At 31.2% G+C, this 23,215-nt stretch overlaps 1 protein-coding gene across 1 annotated transcript in view; it reads right to left on the reverse strand.

Moving 5' to 3' along the window:
- Positions 1-23,215, reverse strand: part of LOC148277852 (ras-related protein Rab-37-like) — an 85,845-nt gene that overhangs the window by 21,025 nt on the left and 41,605 nt on the right. The window contains exons 2-3 of the mRNA XM_088232287.1: positions 12,314-12,688; positions 6,254-6,364 (exon numbers count right to left, since the gene is read on the reverse strand). Of these exons, the coding sequence (XP_088088413.1) occupies positions 6,254-6,364; positions 12,314-12,475 (273 nt within the window). The 5' untranslated portion in view covers positions 12,476-12,688. The remainder of the gene's footprint in view (positions 1-6,253; positions 6,365-12,313; positions 12,689-23,215) is intronic.

Consider the following 23,215-nt stretch of genomic DNA (forward strand, 5'->3'; position numbering starts at 1 on the left):
ACAATTTTTTTAAATATTTTTTTTCCACCGACTGGTTTGCTAATTTATTGGGTCCACGTGTAGTATTTAGTTGACATAATAAAAATAAAAAAGCAAATAATTCATTAGTTACGTAAACTTTGACAAAAAGCTTCTCTGCTTTGAAACCGGTCGGTGGAAAAAAAAGAATAAATAAATTAGTTGTTAAAAACAAAGTTGTTTTATTTATTTTATTAAATACAATAAATAAAACAACTTTGTTTTTAACCACTATTTTTTTATTTCACCGACTGGTTTCAAAGCAAACGAGCTTCTTCGTTAAGGTTTACGTAACTAATAAATTATTTCCTACATATTTTTTTCGTGTCAACTAAATACGGGGACCCAATAAAGCAAGTCTTTTTTTTTCTTACAAGGGTGGTAATTTGATAACAATATTTTCGAAGCAAGACAGGAGAGGACTAAAAGAAATATTGTTTGTTTGCTTCAAAACCGGTAGGTGAAAAAAAATGTGTGGTTAAAACAAAGTTGTTTTATTTATTTTATTTTATCACAAAATGTGTGTTTAAAAACCGAGTTGTTTAATATTTATTTTATTTTAAATATGTTTGGATTTAAAGAAATATATTTGTTAGTCTATGTAATTCGTACCTTATCACTGTTGGCAAGAAGTGTATGATTCTAACATTGGTGTTATTTGTAGGGTTCTTTTCCGAAAATCGAGTTTGATATCACATCATATAGAATTGGGAAGCGAAACATGTTGATCTATTTCATTTTTGCCAAAACGTACTAATTATGTTTGATTTTTGTAGTTTAAAAATAAATTATTAATTCTCAGGAGAGAACACTTTCCATTCCTTGACATAGCACATAATTTTTCTAGACTTTGGAATGAGCTACCCTTTCATATAAAAATGCACCTTCTCTAGCCACCTTCAAGAAACTCCTGAAACATTATTATATATCCCCAGAATCCTGAACTTTTTGAGGTATTACTCCTTTTTTTTTATCCCTTTTTCTTTCCTTGGTTCATCTTTCTCTCCCATTATCTGATCCCACATTTTCCTCGTCATTTAATACGTATAATATAATGTACTTAAAAAAAAAACTTAATTTTGATATGTGCATGCCTTATCTCCCAATTAAAAAAATATCTTTTATATTAAATAATAAGGTTGTTTTTATATTTTATTTTAACATATGTATGTATCTTTTAATACACGAGTATATTTATGGTTTTTAGTATAAAATTTTGACCAGTCTGTTTTTTAGTTGGCTGAAAGATATTGCTTTTAGCAATAAGTCCGCCAAAGTACTATTTCTTTGTACTTGGAGTTTTAAACAAATAAATATTTTTTTTAAATGAACTATTTTTGATATGGATATAAAAAAATACAACTTTGTTTATATTTAATTAATAAAATATTGGGGATCGGCTGTCAACTATATGTTACAAACAAATCCTACAAAACATCACCAGGAGAGAACCAGAGAGCCTCGAAAAGCTTGTGATAGGTAGAGTGAAGGGTAAAAGATCCAGAGATTGCTCACCTACCCGATGGAGCGACTTATTAAATCTACCCTGGGGTCTTTAGTGACTAATGTTCTTCGCTCTGCCCATAACAGGACTACCTGAAGGCAGACCACAAAACGAACGATCGAGTGTCACCACCATCCTTAGTCATGAGGCAAAGGATGAGAGAAAAAATAAATAAAAATATTATCAAAAACTGTTTCCCAGAAATAGTCAGTTTAGGAAAATTCAAAACGAAAAAAAAGATTTTTTCAAATACCGATTTATTGCTGTATTTGGTGGTATCTGTTTTTTTTAGGAAACAAAAATACTCGTTATTCCTTCACAAACTATATTTACATCTTATCATGTTTACTTTAAACAGTCTATAATAATCAATATCGATTTTCGAAAAAGTTCGAATATGGAAATACCTAGTAAGTTTTGGAAAAGAACCTTACAATTTGAACTAAAATTACTCAGAGATTATACAAGACTAGAAAGTTCCGCAGAGAAACCATGTTATATATTATTGTACACACATTATATTTACTACAAATATAATATTATGTATATTGTTAGTAATTAATTTACTAACAAGATAAGTAATCCATATAAATACTCGGGTTTAGCATAACATGTTAACGAGAGATTTGTAATTGAATTATTACACGATAATTATACCACAAGTCAACAGAAAGAGCAACGTGCGTATTAGTATTTTTGATATGTACACAAATCCATATAAGAAAGTAGCTATTTATAAAACTTTAATATTATAATTACTTCATCGCGATAAGCACACATTATTAGAGTAAGTGATTCAATTAATGAAGCTAATTTGATTTTAGAAATGAGGTATATTAACTTATGATTCTAATAATGATAAAAAAGCTTACATAACACTTTTAACAGTTCTTGTGAAATGCTTCCTGACCTTTTTATAGGTCCTGTGGTATAAACAGATTCAAAAGTTGTACGTCTCCGAAAAATGTTAGTAACTGCCTATCAATAAATATTTTTGCCAAAAACTCTTCGAGAATATTATAAGGCATTCTATTTAGTAAATTAATTTAGTTAAGTATTAAATTGTAGAACATTTTTTCATAAAATATTATGAAATATTTGTAAATAACTACTTACCGAGCTTTCTATGTCTACCGGTTTCGAGACGTAACATGCAAAACCCACTAAACACCTTCACCGTAGTTGCCGTACAAAAATATAAAACCAACATGCCATGCTTTTTATTGGCAACCCTTGCAGGCACTGATTAGGTTATAAAAAAGGTTTGATGTAGGAGAAATAGTTTTAAAGAAACAGAGGGGATGAAGGGAGGGGCGTGAGTTTAATAGGTACAATTACAAAAGAACATGAATGTTGTTTCATTATTGATCAAAGGAACATTATTTTTTAAGCCTTCCTAATGTGAAATATTTATATTTTACTTACTTTTTATTATTATTATTTAAACGAGTTTGTAAGATTTTAAGTTCTGTATTTTTATTAGTGTCATTTATTTATTTGACACTTTATATACATATACAATAAATATACATATAAGGGCGGGTATATTGCCTTAAGGCAATTTCTTCCTACCTACCCAAACCGTTTAGTTTGAGAAAATTATAAATACATGGACATATTGAATCTTACAATTTTATACAAAAATTAAAAGCAAAGATTAACAAAAATAAATATATGTATAAAAAAATAACACTTTACTATGAAGAGAGGAGAGGGGGTGGGAAGGAAAGAAGAAGGATAAAGGAACAATTTAAATATTTAGATAGTGACATTTCAATCTTGACTTAAATGTAAATAAAGAAGGGGCGTCTCTAACATTTGTGGGTAGATTATTCCACAATCGAGCGGCTACTACTGTGAAAGAGGAGGCAAAAAAATTAGAGCGATGACAGGGTATTAAAAGGGTTCTCTCGTTACTAGAACGAAGAGATAGTCCGTGTCATGATTGAAATTGAAATGTTGATTTTTCCGTTTGACCCTCATTTGTTCTTTAACACGTCTAAATTTCTTAATGTTCTTCCAACGTAAACTGAATAAGTATTTAATTTAAATTGGTAAACACCTGCATTATTTAATGAATTAAATATGGTTTAACTGATTTTTTATTTTGTTTTATATCCATTTTTAACAGTATAACACGTCTGATTGTATTTCAAAGATATTTATTGATTCAGTTCACAATTTACATACAGTACAAGTACTAGGAAATTAACTTAATACAATATCGTTGGTTACACGGGTTGACAAGCACTGATTTTACAGATTGAGAGGCAGAGGAATTGTTGTTCACAACAGGGGGTGATCTCGGGTTCCGGGTGGCCAAAACACGTGAGTGCCTCGGACAACCGAACTAGCTCTTCCTAGTTAATATGATGTCTCGCACCGAACTTAGAAGTTGGCGAAAGGGCCGAACAGCCAGCATTCGTACTTCACTGAGTAGGTACTCGGGATCAATTACTAGGATCTCGATTAATCAAATTATATGTCTGACCAAAGAACCCGGAGGTGCCAAACAAGGCAAGCAACTAGGTTAGCAAGGGTTGACAGTATAATATGACTGTACGGGATGAGAGCCAGGGCGTAACCTAGTACCAAAGAGTTCCAGAAAAGGAAAGCAAGCTGGTTCGCTAGGAGAACCCCGAGTGGGTGTCCTTACCAAAAAGTACCAAGAAGTTAGGTAAGAAAGGTTAGAGGACGACCCGGAATACTCTGACTTCTGGGGATAGAAATCCTGACTACTAGCCACCTAGCCAGCATGTCAATATAATACCCCCATAGGCTACGAGAGGGGGTAAAGCTACAATTTGTAACGCAGAATTCATTAATTTTAATTCTAATTCGTAAAAATTTGATCCGATCCCTAAAATGTGCATTTTTTATTTTATAAATATTTGTTATTTAACATTTTAGCTTATGTTAGTTAATGTAAGTATACAATAATTTACCGGCCTTTTTGTTTACCGGATTCAAGACAAACCCTTCTCTTCGTCAGGACACTCACTACACCAACACACAAATTCTGCTGAAATTAAAAGTCTTATGAGGAATAAAAGTGGTAAATAAAAATTTCATAAAGGAAAAGCGTATTTTATTATTTGCAGATTAGTGTAGTGAGTGTCCTGACAAAGAGACGGTTACGTCTCGAAAACTTAAAATATTTCATTTATAGCCAAGTTTTATTTTTTCATCATCATCGTTTCCTTTCCTTCCTCCCAATCCCCTATTTTTCAAATATTACTCCCACAAAAAAAAAACATTTTTTTATAAATTCGATGTTTGTTAGTTTTTGCTACTTCCAGCATGTTTCCTATCATCACGTTAGTTATATATATACAGCTGCTATGGTGAAGGTGTATAATACGATTTGCATGTTACTGTAATTGAACGTAGTTATGCAGAAAGCAGCCAGCTATAGAAAAGTGAAACTGAGATAATAGCATTTTTGTGAAAAGACTGAATAATCAAGTCTACACAACAGTTGGAATGTTTTTGACTTTAACAAATGATAAACAATGAAAACATTAGTTTTCTTTATATAACAAACAATAATCGAATTATGTATTTGACCGGTTTCAATGATTTTTAAAGAACCATAAGATTTTTCTAATGCTGTGGGTGTTTTTAGCAAATTGAAAAATGCTGTTTTTGTAATCGACATCATTTTCAGAAGGTGATTAATACAGTTTTTTGTATGAAAGCGGTCTGGCTGTTTTAAGGAGAACATAGAATTGACCTTACTGCACCTAATAACATTAATATCTCTTTTTTTTTTTTTTTTTTTTTTTGTGGACTGGCTATTTTCTGCATAACTACGTTCAATTAGTGTTCGAACAAAACCAGGAAACAGAAAAATCTAACGTAATTTACCCATTAACATTCATCAAATTAAAATTTTGTCCATATGAAAATATCACATACTACGCATACCGATAAAAATATATGAAATGGAATTAATTAAATTAATTGTATTTCCAAATTCAATATGGATATTGTGGAGAATGTTTTCATACAGAACTTTAAAACAAATATATTTAAAAAATATGTATTGAGTTTTACTACTGACATTTCTTGGTGGAACTGCATTTTAATTATAATAATAAAAATACTTTATAGTTTTATTCCACTTTTATTTATAATTATTATTTTATTTTTTTTATAATTGTTATTACCTTATACTTACATGATTTTAATTTTAATTCTTCAATTGACATAATTATATAAAATCATGATTTACAACCCCTGCTTGCACTTGTGTATAACATAGAAATTTGTTTAGTCTCCCACCAGTCTGATGATGTCGGTCACGACGAGACCCGGTCACTGGTAAAAAAATTATAAAATAATTATAAATAAAAGTGGAATTAAACTATCAAGTATTTTTATTAAAAAATATGTCACTAGAAAACAAGTCCTTTTTTGGAAAAAAAAACACCATTAAAAGAATAAAATCTAGTCGAAAGTTTGCCTACTGTTAATTTTTGATTACTTTCCTTTTAATAAAAAAATCCTATAAAACTTAAGGTTAGCAAGAAGGTATAACCAAAACAAAAGCTACGCATTACACGAAAATATTCTAGTTAACTACAGGTAGACATGCACATCAAACGAAATTTCTACTTTTATGCACAGTTTTATAGGACGCTCATTTTGGGGAATGATCAGAGGCAAGCGGAAATGGATGGGAAATAAGAGAGGGGAAACAATGTTTCTGACGACGTATTTCCGTCTAACCCGGAAGTCGATTCCGACTGTTGAGATGTAGTTCCCTCCAAGGAACATGCCGTCTCGAAATCGAACCAAGAGACAGGTTTTTCCTACGCCGGAGTCGCCAAGCAGCATCACCTAAAACAACAAATGTTTAAAAAAAATAAATTAAATAGATGCATGAAAAATGGTAAAAAGTTTTTAGTCATGTGGAAAGTTGAGGCACGTATGGCCGTATTGAGGAAGTTCAGTGGTTTAAAAAAATATTACCTAATAGACTTTTAAATTAGAAAAAGATTTTTAAAATTTTTATGTAGCGTATTATCAGTATTGTAAATTTCTAGTGTATCATAATTTTTATTCTGCTTTTGTAAATAATGTTATGGTTTAAAATATAAAAATGTCTGTAAATAAATATTATATCTGCATGTCTCTAAATGAGTTTTTTACAAAAACTCCTTGGGAATATTTTATAAAATTTTGTATGGTATGTTTCCAATTTTAATAAATAAAATAAATAATTAGCAAATTAGGTAACCGTTTTTGTTATGGTTATGTCGCAGAATATGGCCCAGAACTACGTCAGGAAGACCAAGGAGGGAAGCTGACCTGAGATAATTATGACCTCTCGTATTTGAATAATTTTAATTGTTTCTTTTTACTTTTATGTAACATGTTTTGTAAGATAAAGGACTGAAGTTTATGTTAATAAACATTTTTCAAAGAATTTATAAAAAAAAGTGTTTTATGTAGTGTAGGCATTTACTGGGGATGTAGTGTTCCGCAATTCCGGCAAATTGAAAATAGGAAAGAATAAATTACACATAGTTAGGAAATCTCTTGGCTGCTTGTGAAAATCATCGTGAGCTACGATGGCATATTCCCGTAATCAAAACCTCCAAAGATAGAGATAAAGATAATATAATGCTGATTATTTCTCTATAGATAAATACTCGCCATTCTAAAAAAAAAAAGATAAAATAATTTCTCAAAGGAGTAAAACTTTCACTGAAGATTTTTCTCAAAAGCAGTGAATGATCACTTAAACCAGCCAACAACGGGTCATAAACCCAGTAAATGCCTATGTAGTGTCTAACCTTGAAACCCCGTCTTGCCCTACATTCCTGAACTGCATTATTACTTCATCTTTATTATAACCATATTTTTTAACTATTTATTTATTTACTAGTGTATACACGGCACAAATGCCTTTTATAAACATAGACATAAATACAATTAACATACAGTGTTCTATTACAAAATTATGAAATAATAAAATAACAATATATCTTCACATATTACACTGTTGTTTTATAAATGTTCTATATAATAATTTTGAGATTTAAATACTTAACATACTTAGGTAGAAAAATAATAAAAATAAAGACAACGCGGTATATTCGAAATAGCAAAAATCATAAATCATTGATTAGTTGGTATTGTTGCTTTTTTATTATTACTTTTTTGTGTCCCAAAATGAGTTTGTTGTAACTCCTGCGAGACAAAAATAATTTAAATATACGATTCAATAATAAAAAATAAAATAATTGAGTGACCAGTTAAATCAGCCAATGACAAGTCGAAAGCCCTGTAAATGCGTTAAAATTCAAACAATTTTCATAAAAAGTAACAATATATGTGTATTTCTGTATCTACTACAATAATAATTAATATCTGCTCCACTACAATCTTGTAAAAGGTTTTTATTTTTTTTGCATGTTTTGTAATATAAATTTTACATAAAATATAAAAATAAATTTATTATATTGATTTACTCTCTGTATAATTAAACAGTGGGTTATTTTGTTTTCATGTTTTGTGTTTTTTTAAAAAAAAACAATAATGGTAAAGTGTCGTCGGCACCGGTTACCCCAGTGAGGACAAATTATTTTAAAGGTTTCAAATTTTATAAAATTAAAAAAAACGATAAACATCTATTTCTTGTTTATTACTATTTTATTAGACTTCTTTATTCCCTCATCAAAAATATTGTATTATATTAGGTACTAAAAATCACAATTTGAATAACTGTTACAAAATCTGTTTCTTAGGTGTTAAGTAAGAAAATTAAAATTTTCGTTCAAATGATTCTTTTGAATTGTACGCGGCTTAAATTTTCACAAATTGCCGAAAAACTTTTCCTTTATTCATATTTTAATTTTTCTTCTTTATATTAGAATCCCTTTGATATTTTAATTGTGAGAATTTGTCACCGACGAAATTTTTATTTAAAATGTTACTTGAATACAGACACGCACTTTTGTTGGGATTTTTTATGGAGTGAGCTACTCGATTATGGCGCGAGGTGTACTTTGTGCAATTTATAATTAAAAATCGAGAAATTCGCGTGAACTTTGACTAAAACAGAATTTTAATTTATTTTGAATTTTACAAATTCAAATTCCGGTATGACAAAAGGGTCGGTAACTTTTTATTTTTAAAAGAGATTTTCTCTCTTATTTTACTTATGAAGCAGCCCCCATAGAAGAAACTCGCCCGGTGTTTTTTTTTCAATGTACCAATTATAAGAAGTCAATATTTCTCGGAGAAGGTCGATACTGTATTTCCATTATCGATCGGAAGAATTCATCTTTAACTACACCTTCATTGTGAAGATATGCCTACGATTGTTATCGCCCCCATGGCGATGAAATATTTATTTGTACCTTTTTTCAATTTTTTGGAATAAATGTGTAAATTAGAAATGCAGTCTCGTAGTGGAACAGATATTAATTTTTACTATTATAAATGCAAAGTTAAAAATAAATTAGTACTACTTCTACTTCCATCTGGACCTAGAGTCGATGGACCGCCACACGCGTCTATCCTGGCATACGTTCTTGGTGTAGCTTCTTAAACATTCATTCATCTTGTCATAAATGCACTTTAGTTCTGCCTACTTTTGACATGGTCAAACTTAAGATTTTGGTATCTGGTCATGCCACAACTTCCTTGGTCGTCCTCGTCCCTCGTTATCGTTTATTCTCGCCACATTACCTGTTTCACCATTCTTTCGTCAACCATTCGTTCTACGCGATCAAACCATCTCTGAGACCCTTTCTTAATCTTTTCAATTATACCTGGCTCAGACTTGCCTGATTTCTAAATTCATAACCCTGCCATCCATTGATTTTCCTATACATTTTTCTGAGAGATCGCATTTCGAACGCTTTCACTCTGGTTTCATCCTTGCACTACCAGTTTAGCTTCTATTGACATATTTTTATTAGCAATTACTGTACTTAGTGCGCCGTTCATTTTGTTCCCGCATTCACTCTCTTTTTAACATCTTTTTCTACTCTTCCGTCTTTGGAAAACATGCTTCCCAGATAAATAAATTCTTCTATTCGTTTGAGACATTCGTTGATTACATTTATTAAACGATCACCAACCTCACTTCCCCTTTCAAATTCCATCACTTCTGAGTTACTTTTGTTTACCAATTCGCTCTCCAGGCAAACGTCATACATTTGAGAGACTATTTGTTGCAAATCCTCTTTACTGCTTGCTAAAAAAAACTGAATCTTCAGCGCACAACAAACAGCTTACTTCAAAATTATCATTTTTTGCTCCAATACCCACACATTATTTCTCTTTCATAAAGTTGTGCATATTAAACGACCATGGTGACATTACAAATCCCTGTTTCACGCGTAATAAATGGATGTATATTATTTTAAAAAATCAAAATAAGTTTCATTCTAGAAATTTCTCTTTTTCAAACATCTTCTCCTGAAATCCCCTGTTATTTGTTTCTTACATTGTACCTCCCTTTTATTCTGATTGTATTCAAAACCTTTGATATTCTGATTTAAAGTTCATGATATGAAGATGATTGAACCTGCGAAATCTGAAGATATCAGAAGAAACAGAAGATAAAGAGATAAAAGCGATTGACGATAGAAGGAAGTAGAAATTGTTTTGATCACATTGTGTGAAAATTGAATTTGTCGGGAGTCATCTCTTCAAATTTAATAATTTTCCAGGGATCTCTACTTTCTATGAAACCTTTGTTTTATTTCAAAAGTATTTCCGATGAAACGTTAATTTACTGGATCGATTCAGATTTAATTTCATTAACAACATTCATTTAGAAATAGACATTATATCGAACATTTTTATTATTTATTAAGGAACAATAACAGAGTAATATTATTTGTTTTTTCTTTTTTTTTAGTAACATAAATATACCCATTGACAATTTCATATATAATTTTTTTTTCATCATCATTCCCTTTCTGCACCTAATGGTGCATAGGGCACTGCATTGGTACACCAATCGCAGCGTAATTCCGTCCAGAATACCACCCCTGCGGCACAATCACAAATTATTACCGACGTGCTTAAAAACACGCTAAGCATTTGAGCGATCACAATGAACAATAATGAACATGCTTAAGTTAGCGTGGTCATAAGTCAACGCGTGTGTAATCTCTAAGTCAACGGTCGTATCGGTTTGTTTTTTGTTTTCCTCGTAATTAAATACAGTTCATTAGCAAAATAGTAAGGAGTATCTTATACATATAAGTGAAAATTAAATTACAAACAATTACTACGGCGACAGCTTTCCTTGACATTGGGTTTGCTGACTGCCGGCTTAATGCAATAAATAGCATGATAAATAATAAATAAATAAATAAAAATAGCAGTTCTGGAATATTTTCCATATTTACACAGGTGAAATTCAAATATGTGATTGTGCAGCAGGATAATGCGTCGCGAAACGTAAATATTTTGAAATTAAATATTAGGTGTTGCCAACCATTAGGTTGAAGTGTGAGGTGTGACAATATTAAAAAATATAAAAATCCCGATCGATAACTTCACGGATGTTCCATTGTGATCGCAAATACCATAAACAACCATGGTGAGAAATTGTTATCACGTCGCTTATTAGCACGTCGATAGTCATTTGTGATAGAGCCGCAGGGCTGTTATTCTGAAAAAATTGCGCGCGAAGAGATCGCTCTGTTAGCGTGTATTAAGTACGTAAATACGCGTTAAAAATACGTTTTCTTCGCGCGTTTTTGCGTTCAGAATATCTCCCCGGGTCTTGCTATTGGTCAACCATCGATTCCCTTACTAGCAGACGTATTTTTAACCCATTCATCGCATGTGTTCGTTCTAATCTACTCACATACGAGTACCTACCGAAATTAAAAAGCAGCGAGTTTATTTTTTAATTAATGGTACTCCTAAGTATGTCTGTGTTTTTTCTGCATATGTTAGTAGTCTGAATAAGAGAGAAAATTTAGTATTAAATCATTAAATCCTGTAATTTTTTTAATAAAAATATTAGCTTCTTGAAAAGATTAATACTCGTATATCGACGATATATTTTGCATGGCATTAAAAAGTTGGTAAGTGGTAATATAGCTACCTACTAATATTACAAACATCCGTTGATATTTTTAAACTTAAAACTCCACCCCCAGCATTAAAGGTATTTGTATTAATTTTATTTTTAAGTATAGTTTAATATAGCGCCATTTATGTGTGCGATCGCCTCAAGGACACTGTACAATAAATTCCCCAACAAATCTTTCATCTACAGAGCCCATACACGGACGTAAACGGTCGGATTCTAATTTCCGTTTTTCAATTATGATATATTTCATAACAGACAGGAATCAGATTACAACACATCTTGCAGCTACAAAGCGCACGGACGGCTAAAAATCTAACCCCTATTTATTTTTTTTTTCAATTGATTATGAGGTACTTTTTTCATTAAATTTTATTATTTATTTAAAAATTTGCATTCTCATGATTTACTTGAACATTATTAACTTTGTGGATTTTTTCAAACGAGTTGAAAATAGTTCACTATTAGAAAATAGGAATCAAGTTGTGGTAGACCGAGGTTCGAACCTCGGACTTTGACCGCAATCCGGTGCATCAACATCATCATTTCCCTTTCCGCACCCAGTGGTGCACAGGGCACTCCATTTGCTGTCCAAATACAGCGTATTTCGACTATCTATTACATGATGATAAGATGATCAGTCCTACGCTTCGGGAGCCCGTCCAAAAAAAATTTTGGGTTAGCATGCACATTAATAATATTATATCAAATTGTTTACTAACCTTACAAAATATGTCGTAGGTCTCAGCTTGGGGGCGCTGCGGCGCAGTCTCCACGGCAGGGGGACGCGGGGGCTTACCACCCAACTCCTGATTGGCCCACATAGGTCGAACCCTATTCACCACCACTCTCCTCTCCTGCGAATCCCTTCGACCGTCCCACATTCTTGACACTTGTTATTCGAAAATTTGTTAAAATTGAATTTAAATTCCGATTCGGATATCACTTGATTTCACTGCCGTACTTAAATTAAGAACACGTTATTTTTTTCACATTTTTTCACCAAACAATATGAATTATTCAGTAAAAAAATAATTTCACTGCGCCAGTACAGCGTATTTTTTACATTATATCACTGGACCATAGTTATTCAAGTTCTATAAAAATCACGAGATAATGAAGTAACCGCGAAGTTCAGTGCTACGGAAAAATAGATAAATGCTCTGTTTTCTTAGACGCGGCAAAAATCAAAGCATTTAGTAGTCTGTTAAGTTTCTGTAAAATGTATGAAAAAATTTATAAAATGATTTTATTAAAAAAGAACTACTTTAAATGACGTCAGAAGTTCTTCTAAATCAACCTATGCGTTGCGATAAATTTCCGGTTTCCGGGAAGCCAACCCACCAATCAGGACAGCTCACCGAATAAAACTAGTGACGTCACGCGCGGAGTTATATAAAAAAATAGAACTTCGGAAAATGGAAACAGATGATAATACGATAAACTTAAATACAAATATGTTTTTTAGCTTAATTTGATAGTGCATGGATATTTTTTTAAATTTTCATCTTTATATTTACTTTTACGTTAATTATAATATTTTTGTAGAAATAAATCTCCAATTTTATTTCCGTTTTCAATAAACAAAGTTTAACTGGAAAAAGTCAAAGAGATTCAAGATCTTGGTGTCATATTTGACGAAAAAATTGACTTAAAACATCATTCAAATTACTTCTAAAAGTATGAAAACTTTGGGTTTCAATATTAGAACTATTAAGAATTTAAAATTCTGATTTGAAATTATGCTTCTGAGCAATCAAACTCTTGTATTTATCCTAGGTTAGAGGCTAATTAGAGTACAACTCTGCCATATGGTCCCCTTTTTACAAAATTCACAAAAAGAAATTTCAACGAAAATTATTGTTCATTAATTTCAAATTTCACATTCCTATCGAACAAATTAACTACATGTTTTGCCAAATTCTTAGAATTTACTTACTTTGGATGATCGCAGGACGATAACAAATATAACATATTTATAAAAAAAACATTAATTCTAAACTTGATTGATGCGAATTCCTGGATTTGACAAATATTAACATACTGATCCGTAGAACTAGACAAAATACTACCAACTTATTTGTCACTCACATCTACCGCGTATACACAGACTAGGAATGAACATACCTCTAATATCGACATTTTTAACTTGAGTCTCTGTGAATTCAATCATCTCTGTATAAATATTTAATGATGTTCTATACTAACGATTTATTTGCAAAAGTCACTTATGCTTACGAAATACCGTTAACTTATTTTGTGTCACCTTTTTTATATCCTTTGTATGCTGAGTGCATGTCTATGTCTGTATATTATATATCCGTGCTTTTAAATTAATTTTTTATTTTTGTATAACTGAACTCATTACATTGTTATATTTCATATAGTAAAAGGCACTTATGCCGTATAATTAATCAAAAATTAAAATTTTAAAAACTAAAAAACCACTAACTTCCCCGTTATAATGAAGAAAATACGCTACTTTGACTACGTATTTGTTTTATAGACGGTAGAAACTTTTCAAGACCATTCCATCACTTTTTTTTAGCACGATTTTTATTTAGAACACGTATTTTTTCATCATTTTTCATATGGATTCAAATTCCATTTTAAAATCACAAGATTGATTTAAGAATTATACGATAGAGCTTTATTATATTTTACACGGGTACTTTAATTGTATTTTATCTCATTTGATCATTTTAAATTTTTAAAATTAAAAAACCACTAGCTTCCCCGTTATAATACGGTAGTAATTTTTCAAGACCATTCTATCACTTTTTTTTAGCACGATTTTAATTTAGAAAACGTATCTTTTCATAATTTTTATATGGATTCAAATTCCATTTACAAATCACAACACTGATTTTAGAATTATACGATAGAACTTTTTATATTTTACCTGGGTACTTTTATTATATTTTATCTTGTCTGATCATTTCAAATGACAATAATTTCATGGTGTTTTAATATAGCTAGAATATTGATTTTTATATAATAAGTAAGGTGATAATTTGAGTCAATGAAATTCTGTGGATGCCTATGCTTTTCTCAAACTTTTTCTTCATCTCTGTTGTAGTATATCGATCATTATAAATTTCATTAAGTATCAAAAACGGTCTATTAAAATGAGTACGGCGGGTACTTTAAACGAGGCAGAAAATCCAAAGCTAAAAATAGATATAGCCAAATTTGAGAGGTGACCCTTGAAAAATTCTTCAACTTACCCTCTCCCGAGTAATTAAATAAAATCGTGTCCCTGATTGGAGTTGGAACTCTGAAAATGACTTCCTTTGATCGAGGAGTTAGTAAAAATGAAATCAAGATTTTTTTTAATGAAATTGAAATCTTTTTATCGGGAGTCAAGAGCAATGGAAATCTTAACCGGATGACAGCTGATGTAGCGAGTTAATTATATAAATTCTTTAATCAATGGTGGAAATAAACATTTATTATATAAATAAAAGAAGAATGTTATTTAACCCACAAATTTCGAATAACCAGTGACAGATTTTATTACTTTCGCAACATCTATGAGACTGGCATCCTTATTACAAAATTAAATGCATTTATACAAAAACATTAAGGATAAAGTATTCAAAATTAAACAACAGTAATCAAATTTAATTATTAAAAAAATGAATATACATAAAACAACTTTGTTTTTAACGACTTGTTTTTAATATTTTCCAACCGACTGGTTTCAAAGCTACGTTAGCTTTTTTCTCAACGTATAATTAACTAATGTATTCAATTCTATTATATTTTAACAGTGATTACTAACGTTAACATCAATAATATGGAGCTAATAAGTCAAGTCTTTATGTAATGTTGTTCTTCTAAAGATGAAAAGTGTGAAGTGAGATGGGTACGATCTCTAAAACTAGACAGGACTGGACTAAATATAAATAATAAAATATTGTTTATTTGGTTATTTATTTATTTTTTCTTATGATGAATAACTTTTTTTAATTTCAAAGATTTGAATTATTTTTGTCTTAAGAACTTTTTAAAAAAGTATTACTGGGTAAATATATATTAAAAAAAAAAAAAAAAAAAAATTAATATTGTTGTCTGTTCTCATTTATTCAAAATCATTTAAATAAGGTTTTATAAACTGAAATTTATATTAAACCTCTTATTCATTTCATTTGTTATAACAAAAATTATGTATTAAAAAAAAACGAAATAAAATACTTCATCAAAAAAGAGGCAAGCTCTTGTGCGTGGTACAATGTATGCTTACATACAATCAAATGTTTAGAAATAAATGTACAGTATAATATATATTTATAACGCGGTGGTAAGTAAAAGTTAATAATTAAAATTAAATATTCAAATATTAAAAAATGGAGATTTTAGCAGTTAATGAGGAAGTTCTGTTTTTTTTTTATTATTTTTATTTGTGTAAAGACAATCCAATTTTTTTTTTTAAATATGTATATTGTATTATCAGCGTTATGATTTTTTAAAGTTTTCTATTTCTGAAATAACTCCGCGAATGACGTCAGAGGTTCAGTCATCTGTGGTCAGTTCTCCCGATTGGTTCGTTTACAGTAATCCTTCACAGCTCTCATATCATTCGTTGGTTCGTATGAATGAACCAGTGACGTCGTCGAAGAAGTGCGTTTTTATTAAATGATATTTTTTCGTACATTTTCAAGAAAATTTGTTTTACAATTTAACGCTCCAATTTTTACCGCGCGCAAAAAAACATTGTTTGTATCCAATTTACCGTAGGACTAAAGTTCCTCATGAAGGTGGTTTATGGAATAATGTATTTAATTGTAGTTTAAATTTAGTTAAAAATTTCAAAGGTTTTAATCGATTCATATGGCAAGCTGTTAACAAGTTTATTTTCATGCAAATTTACCCGTCATATGTCTACAACTCACTGTTTTAGAATGGCATGAAGGGGGTATAAAATAAATCTAATTAATGATTTCTGATTTAAAATAAAGCAACCCTATTATTAAACCCCGACCAGAATTGGTAAAAAAAACATATTTCTACTAAATGTAATAAACTTTTAGAACACGGAATAAAAATATTGATATTCTGAAAACATTTACATGGCAATTTTCGTTTCAATGTTTATTAAATACGTATGTATATTGTATGTACAAATATGCTGTATTATTGGAGGTATGTGTGTGTTAAAACAGCCTTTAGCATTTCCTATTTGGCTTATTAAATTCTCCGATAACCGAGACATGACGCTGCGGCGCCTTGTTTACGTAATATAAATTTCCCTACCCCTTTATTAGTGTTATAGGGTAGGAATAATATTGTAATTAGACCAAGATGCTAAAAAACAAATTAAAAATATGTAAATCTTGTTTGACGGTATGCGTATTATATTTTTTTATTGAATTATAATTTTATCCCAAAATGTCAATTTATTACGTTAAAAGAAAATAGAATGTCAAAATCATTTTCATCACCCCCCACCACAGCACCCAGTACTGCACAAGGCACTGAAATGGTACTCTGTTACAGCGTATCATGATTATTTTTGTAACCTGAAACGAATTATTATTAATTACAAAATGGAAACATAAAAGTTATTTTCAAGGTATATTTCAATAAGCACCCCATCTACATTTTTTTTAAAGCCTTTGACGTGCCTTATATATGCTTAATTATTCTGCCAGACAGATTTGGAGATAGCCATCGTCATAAAAAGGACAAGAAATAATATCGTTATCAATTTTCTTCCCTTTTTACACAACATTTGGATAAAGGTGCAAGGATTATTTTTATGCCGAATTGTTTAATATGCTTCCACACAAAATTAAATAAACCGATAACAAAAAACATGTCAAAAGAGAAATCAAAATCTGGCTGTAGAAAATAATAATAAAAGAAATTTTAAAAAAATACTTTAAAAACATGTGAAATATGTAAAAATAAAAAATTTAAACACTGGACGGTCCTTTTTAGAACAAGTTTCTCTAGTAATGAGGACTCTTAAATAAATATTGCATAAAAAATATTTCGTATAAGTAGTATAACAATAAAATAAAAAAAGGGGATCAGCCTTACGCTTCAGGTGCCAGTGCAAGAGCTATGAAACATTGTAGTGTAAGGTTATTACCTTAAGTTCTGTATCCATCCACCCTGTCAGGAATCGAACATAATGCACAGCAGGTGAAGGCGCAAACCTCTACACTGCAAGGCGGACTATCTCCACTCAATTTTCCTTTTTCATGATTTTTACCTGAAGGAAGCCGTCGAGCCGAAAGCACTCGTCTAGGGTTCTGGTTCTATTTCATACTCAAAACCATATTATTTCCTCGCCTGAACACATTGGATAAAATAATTTGAGATATTAGATTCAACCCTCAAGGAAGTTTATCAAAATTTATAAATATTTCAAAATAGCTGCAAATACTTTCGAGAGAATATGAAAGTCTGCTTTTAGGGTAAGTACTGGATTTAATAAAATTAAAAAATGAATTTAACAACCGTATAAATATTCAAAACTGAAGTTAGACACATTTTAAAACCTTTCTAAAACCACATAAACTTATTTTCAACGTTTTTAAAAATAATATTAAATTTAATTTTTTTTAAAAAGAAATATTTGCGTTCTTATGATTTACCCAAATATTTAATTTTAAGGGCCCCTTTCAACGAGTTGTAAATAACTCACTATTAGAAAATGGAATCGAGTTGGGGTGGAGTGGGATTCGAACCACGGACCTTTGGTCCGTGAGTCCGAGACACTAGCCACAGGACCACAACCCGATATATGAGTCTTAATTTGAGTCTCAATAAATAATAACTAAAAATAATGTAATTAGTGCAACCGGCACGCGGTGGTTGTCGGACCCCTTAAACTGTGCATGTGCAATATGTGCATGTTACAAAATACAGATTTTCGTGAATGCAAGAGCACTCGTATACTGTGGAGATGGTGTATTTTACTTTTATATGTTGCTGTATTGAGGGTCCGGGAAGGAGACAGAAACGTTTAGACATTCAAAAGAAGGTAAGTGGTTATATACTAATATTGATTGACGAACAATAGTTAAAAATGTATATATTTACAGTTTTTTAAGCAAAAATTGGATGGGGTGGTGCTTTTAAAACAAATATTTTACCAGTCGAAAAATTATGAAAAATAATTTTGAAAGTTACACAAAAAAAACGTCTACTTTCCCCACTGTCTAATTGTTTTAAATCTTAGGGTTCTAAATATATATAAAATCATTATTTAAAAATAATTGTTTACTTCAAACCCATAAAGACAACAAGCATAGTACTGTTTTGACGTCACGAAACTTAAGTACATTACCTAGAACAATTGGTAACATCTTCATTCCAAAATTGAAAACAGCAACAGCACACCATCATTATTTTTACAAAATAATATTTGTCTCTAATGAAATTAATGAAGGGAATAAAAAGTGCAGTCGTGCACTATTGTAGCATAAAAAATACTTTTAAAATGTTATTTTGAATTCCCGCAAAAACAGTCATTACATTGGCCACGTCCCCTAATACGTCAGGATTCATGTTTATTTGTTCCTGGCCATCGAAATTTGTTTAGAAAATTATAAAAAAATTAACGTTACAACTACCAAGGCCAAACATGTCGCGTTTTTCGAGCAACGTATTTTTATTAAATTTATTTTTTACATTTATGGATGAAAACATTTCTCCATAATATCCATATTGACTTCAAAAATACAGTTATTTATTGTAAATCCATTTCATACATTTTTATCGGTATTCGTAGTGTGTTATATTTCTCTATTGTCTTTGCTAGTTTACCGTGAATTCCAAGCTGTATATTGCACCCAGAAAGCGAGGTCTGTATGCAAAAACCGAGTGATATGGCGTTCTATCCTCTTTGCCTACCCCTAAGGAAAAACGGCGTGATTGTTTGTTTGTTTACATCGCACCTATTTACGCTGATTCCCACCCAATACCGGCCAAGCGCAGAAACCTCAATGAGTGGAACATAAGAGAGGTGGTTAATGCCGTATAGTTTGTACATGTATATCAATGAGTCTACCCCCTTTATTCCGCTTGCCATAAATTGAACTTTTTAAAAGAAACAATGAATATATTTAGGTTGATTTTGCTCCGTTTTAAGAGTCAGAAGATAGAAAAAAAATTGCCCGTTTCCGGTAGAATTCCGGAATTCCGGGAGGGTTGACAATCCTACTTACAACCTTCAAAGGTAATTGTACGTCACTGATATGTGATTGTTCAATAAATCAAATCTTAGAATAAATTTTGAGGGGTTAAAACAGTTCGTAGGTTGCTAGTAGACATTTCAAATACTTCGAAAGCTTTTCTATTGAAACAATACTGTACGCCTTGATTTACGTAACCCAATTATCCATTTCCCGACCCAAATATCCGGTCAGGCGAGCTTACATCCGGTTACTTGTTTGAAAATAACCAAATGTAATTGGTTGCGAGAGCTTCGTGAGTACGTAAATGCTAAGCAATTATTAGAAAGGGAATGATACTTCAGAATCTAGAATAAAGGGAACTTGATCAACTTACTTAGAAGGTTTTGTATCATTCCAACTTTTTGTTCATTACTCAATTATTTGTTTAGGTACTAAAATCTCAGAATCCAAATACAATATATTAATTAATTACATTAAGTCATTACAAAAAATAAAATGGCAATGAACAGGACTCTTAGCGAGACAAAATGAAGACAGGTAGGCACCCAGAATAATAAAGTGGAGACCATTGGCAAACAAAAGAGTTTCTGGAAGGCAGTGGTGAGCAGCTATTTTTTTAAAAGCAATCTGCGAAAAATGATCATTAATTTCTACCTGCTAATATGTAAATGGCACTTTTTCTGTGGTTCTGTGAATATTATCTCTACGCTTAACCTTTCCCTCACTAAGCATCCAAAAATTACACATGATCCGAACGCAGGGGCCAAACGACCCCAGCGCCTACTTGTATATGGCGTCAGGAGAATAAAACGTTGGAAGTGTTTATGACCGCGTAATAATTCATTCATGTTTTCACGTACACATATTTTAACTCATTCGTGTATTTTATTCATTTTTGTTAGTTTGCTAAATTCTTATGTACAAAAAGTGAAATTAACCCTTACATTATTTACGTCTTTTTTTGTTTTAATGTTTAAAAAAAAAAACATTTTAGACATTTATTTCAAAATTTAAAAACAAAAACAGGAAAATATTTCTTTCTGTTAATTTCACGATTACAAAAAACATACGACAAATAGATTTAATAATACTTGAGTTATCGAATTAAAATCGGTCTACGGGGGATTCGAATCCCCCCCTTCGGTCCGGCTAGGTTAAGCTGTTGACAACAGAAGATTAATGAACTCAAACAGCATTATTAGTGACTTTGCGATATACGTATGTAACTATATACTACACTATTTGAATACAACATTTGTACAAAAGTTTATTAAAAATACCATAATGACATAAAATGGGTGTTATTTTCATTTTTATTGAAATGTCAACATGAAGCACCGCGCCAAGTCCTTCATCTAATAAATGATGCCAAAAAGGGCCACGTCGAGCGCCACATGTCTTATGTCAACTGTATAATATTAAAGACAATTAAGCCTTAGGAAATCATGATCAAAATACTATTTTCCAAATAGACAATCTTCAAATAATATCTGTAATCTGCAAGCTTACTCAAGAAGGAAAAACACTAACCGGGTTTTAAAAATTTAAATACAGTGTACATATTTGTATGCAAAACTAAGCTGATATAATCTGCTAGATTGTTCGTTTACAGGGGACGTGCTGGGCACTGGGAGCTGATATTTATTTTTATTTTCGGAATAATATATAAACAGTGACGATAATTTATAACGTTCATTTTGTTTATTTTCCCTACTTTAAAATATTATTATCGATAATCAAATATAATGGTACGCTGCGCGTAATCCCTTATACGGACGATTAGCCCCTGCTGGAAGGCCACAAACAAGGCGGGCCGACGACATTGCCTCGATAACCGGTAGAACGTGGATGAACAAATAGAGGGAAGAGAACACGGGAAACGTTTGAAAGAGGCCTTTATCCTTGGAGTATATGTATATACTCTAAGCCTTTATCCAGCAGTAGGGAGAACAAGGCTGATGAAGAAAAATTATTACAGTATGCTGACGCTTAGTTTCTTGGTTCAATTCATGATGAAATCGCAATAATTGAAATATGAATTTACTCAAATCTAGATTTGATTTACCACTGTTACTGGCCTGGGCTTCTTGGCCTGTTGTGTGCAAACAGTAATAATAATGATAATATTACGTATGTTGATCATCTAATTAGTATACCTGAATTCGAAAAGGAATATCGACATCGAACATTCATTATCAACATCATCTTAAGAAGCTAAGAAGCATCATCTTGCTTTAAGAAGGTAAGGTGATCATTCTTACGCTTCAAAAAAATATCGTATCGACATTGTCAGAAATTCAACCCGGAAACTCAAAAATGATTGGCGAACGCGCTAAACTCAACACTACGAAGCGGACTAATCTTCACCCGATTTCCTTGTTCAGGATTTTTACCTGAAAGTAGCCATCGAGTCAAAAACCTCGTCAGGGGTTTTGTTTTTTACATACAATACTGTACTCTTTGTTTATTTACGAACTTATTAAGTTCATTTAACAACGGTAAATACATTTCTTCATAATGTATACAAGTACAACTGAAATAAAATAAAACTTTAAAAAATTTAATATATGGCAAAAAAAAACAATAATAAGTATAACCTCAAGACAAGAAACTCATTAATCCGGACACCGAAATAAGAATCTGCTCTTTACCCGTAACCTCGAACCTCGAACCTTCAACTGAATGCTAAATAATTGCGCCGTAATTTTTAATTGATATAATAAATATTAGCGCTCTTATAATTTACCCAAATATTTCAATTTTGGAGGACATTTTCTAAGATTTGTAAAAAACGCACTACTAGAAAATAGGAATCAAATCGGGGTAGAGTGTGGTTTAAACCTTGGACCGCTGATCCGTGCGTCAGCGACACTAATCACGGGACCACAACCCGGTTTAAATACTTTAAATTTATTTCAACAGAGAGGGAAAACATTTTTGAGAAGGGAATATGAAAGTCTAGGCATTTACAGGGCTTATGACCTGTCCTTGGCTAATTTAAGTGGCCACTTTACACACTGTGTAACATTCACCATTCTGCCCATCTTTGAACATCCACATTTCCTCGACTCTTCCATCTGTTGACTTTTGTGAAGTAGAAGAGCTGCCTAATAGTTAAGTGTGCCTATGTTTTAATAGGCACACTTAACTATTGCCTAAGTTATTTGCTAGTTTTTACAACGAAAAAAAGAAAGTAACAATATATTCTATATCTATATCTTTTTTTTTTAAATAAACGATGTATACATTTTTTAAAATATTATTTAAATAATATCCCTTATAGTACAATATACTACGTATATTTTCAAATATTGGTGTTTTGTGGCATCTATCTATGTAGGTAAACCCGTACCATGATAGATGCGAGTTATATGTGTTTGGTGTGGTATCAGCAGGGTACCGCACACAATTAACTCAGTTTAAAGTAACACAAGTGGCAAAAACACAAATTTTAACGGATATTTCGAAATGTTA

The sequence above is a fragment of the Micrasema longulum genome, unplaced genomic scaffold (assembly GCF_059751315.1).
Source record: "Micrasema longulum isolate JH-2025_06_02 unplaced genomic scaffold, ASM5975131v1 h1tg000969l, whole genome shotgun sequence".
In the NCBI taxonomy this organism is placed as follows: Eukaryota; Metazoa; Arthropoda; class Insecta; order Trichoptera; family Brachycentridae; genus Micrasema; species Micrasema longulum.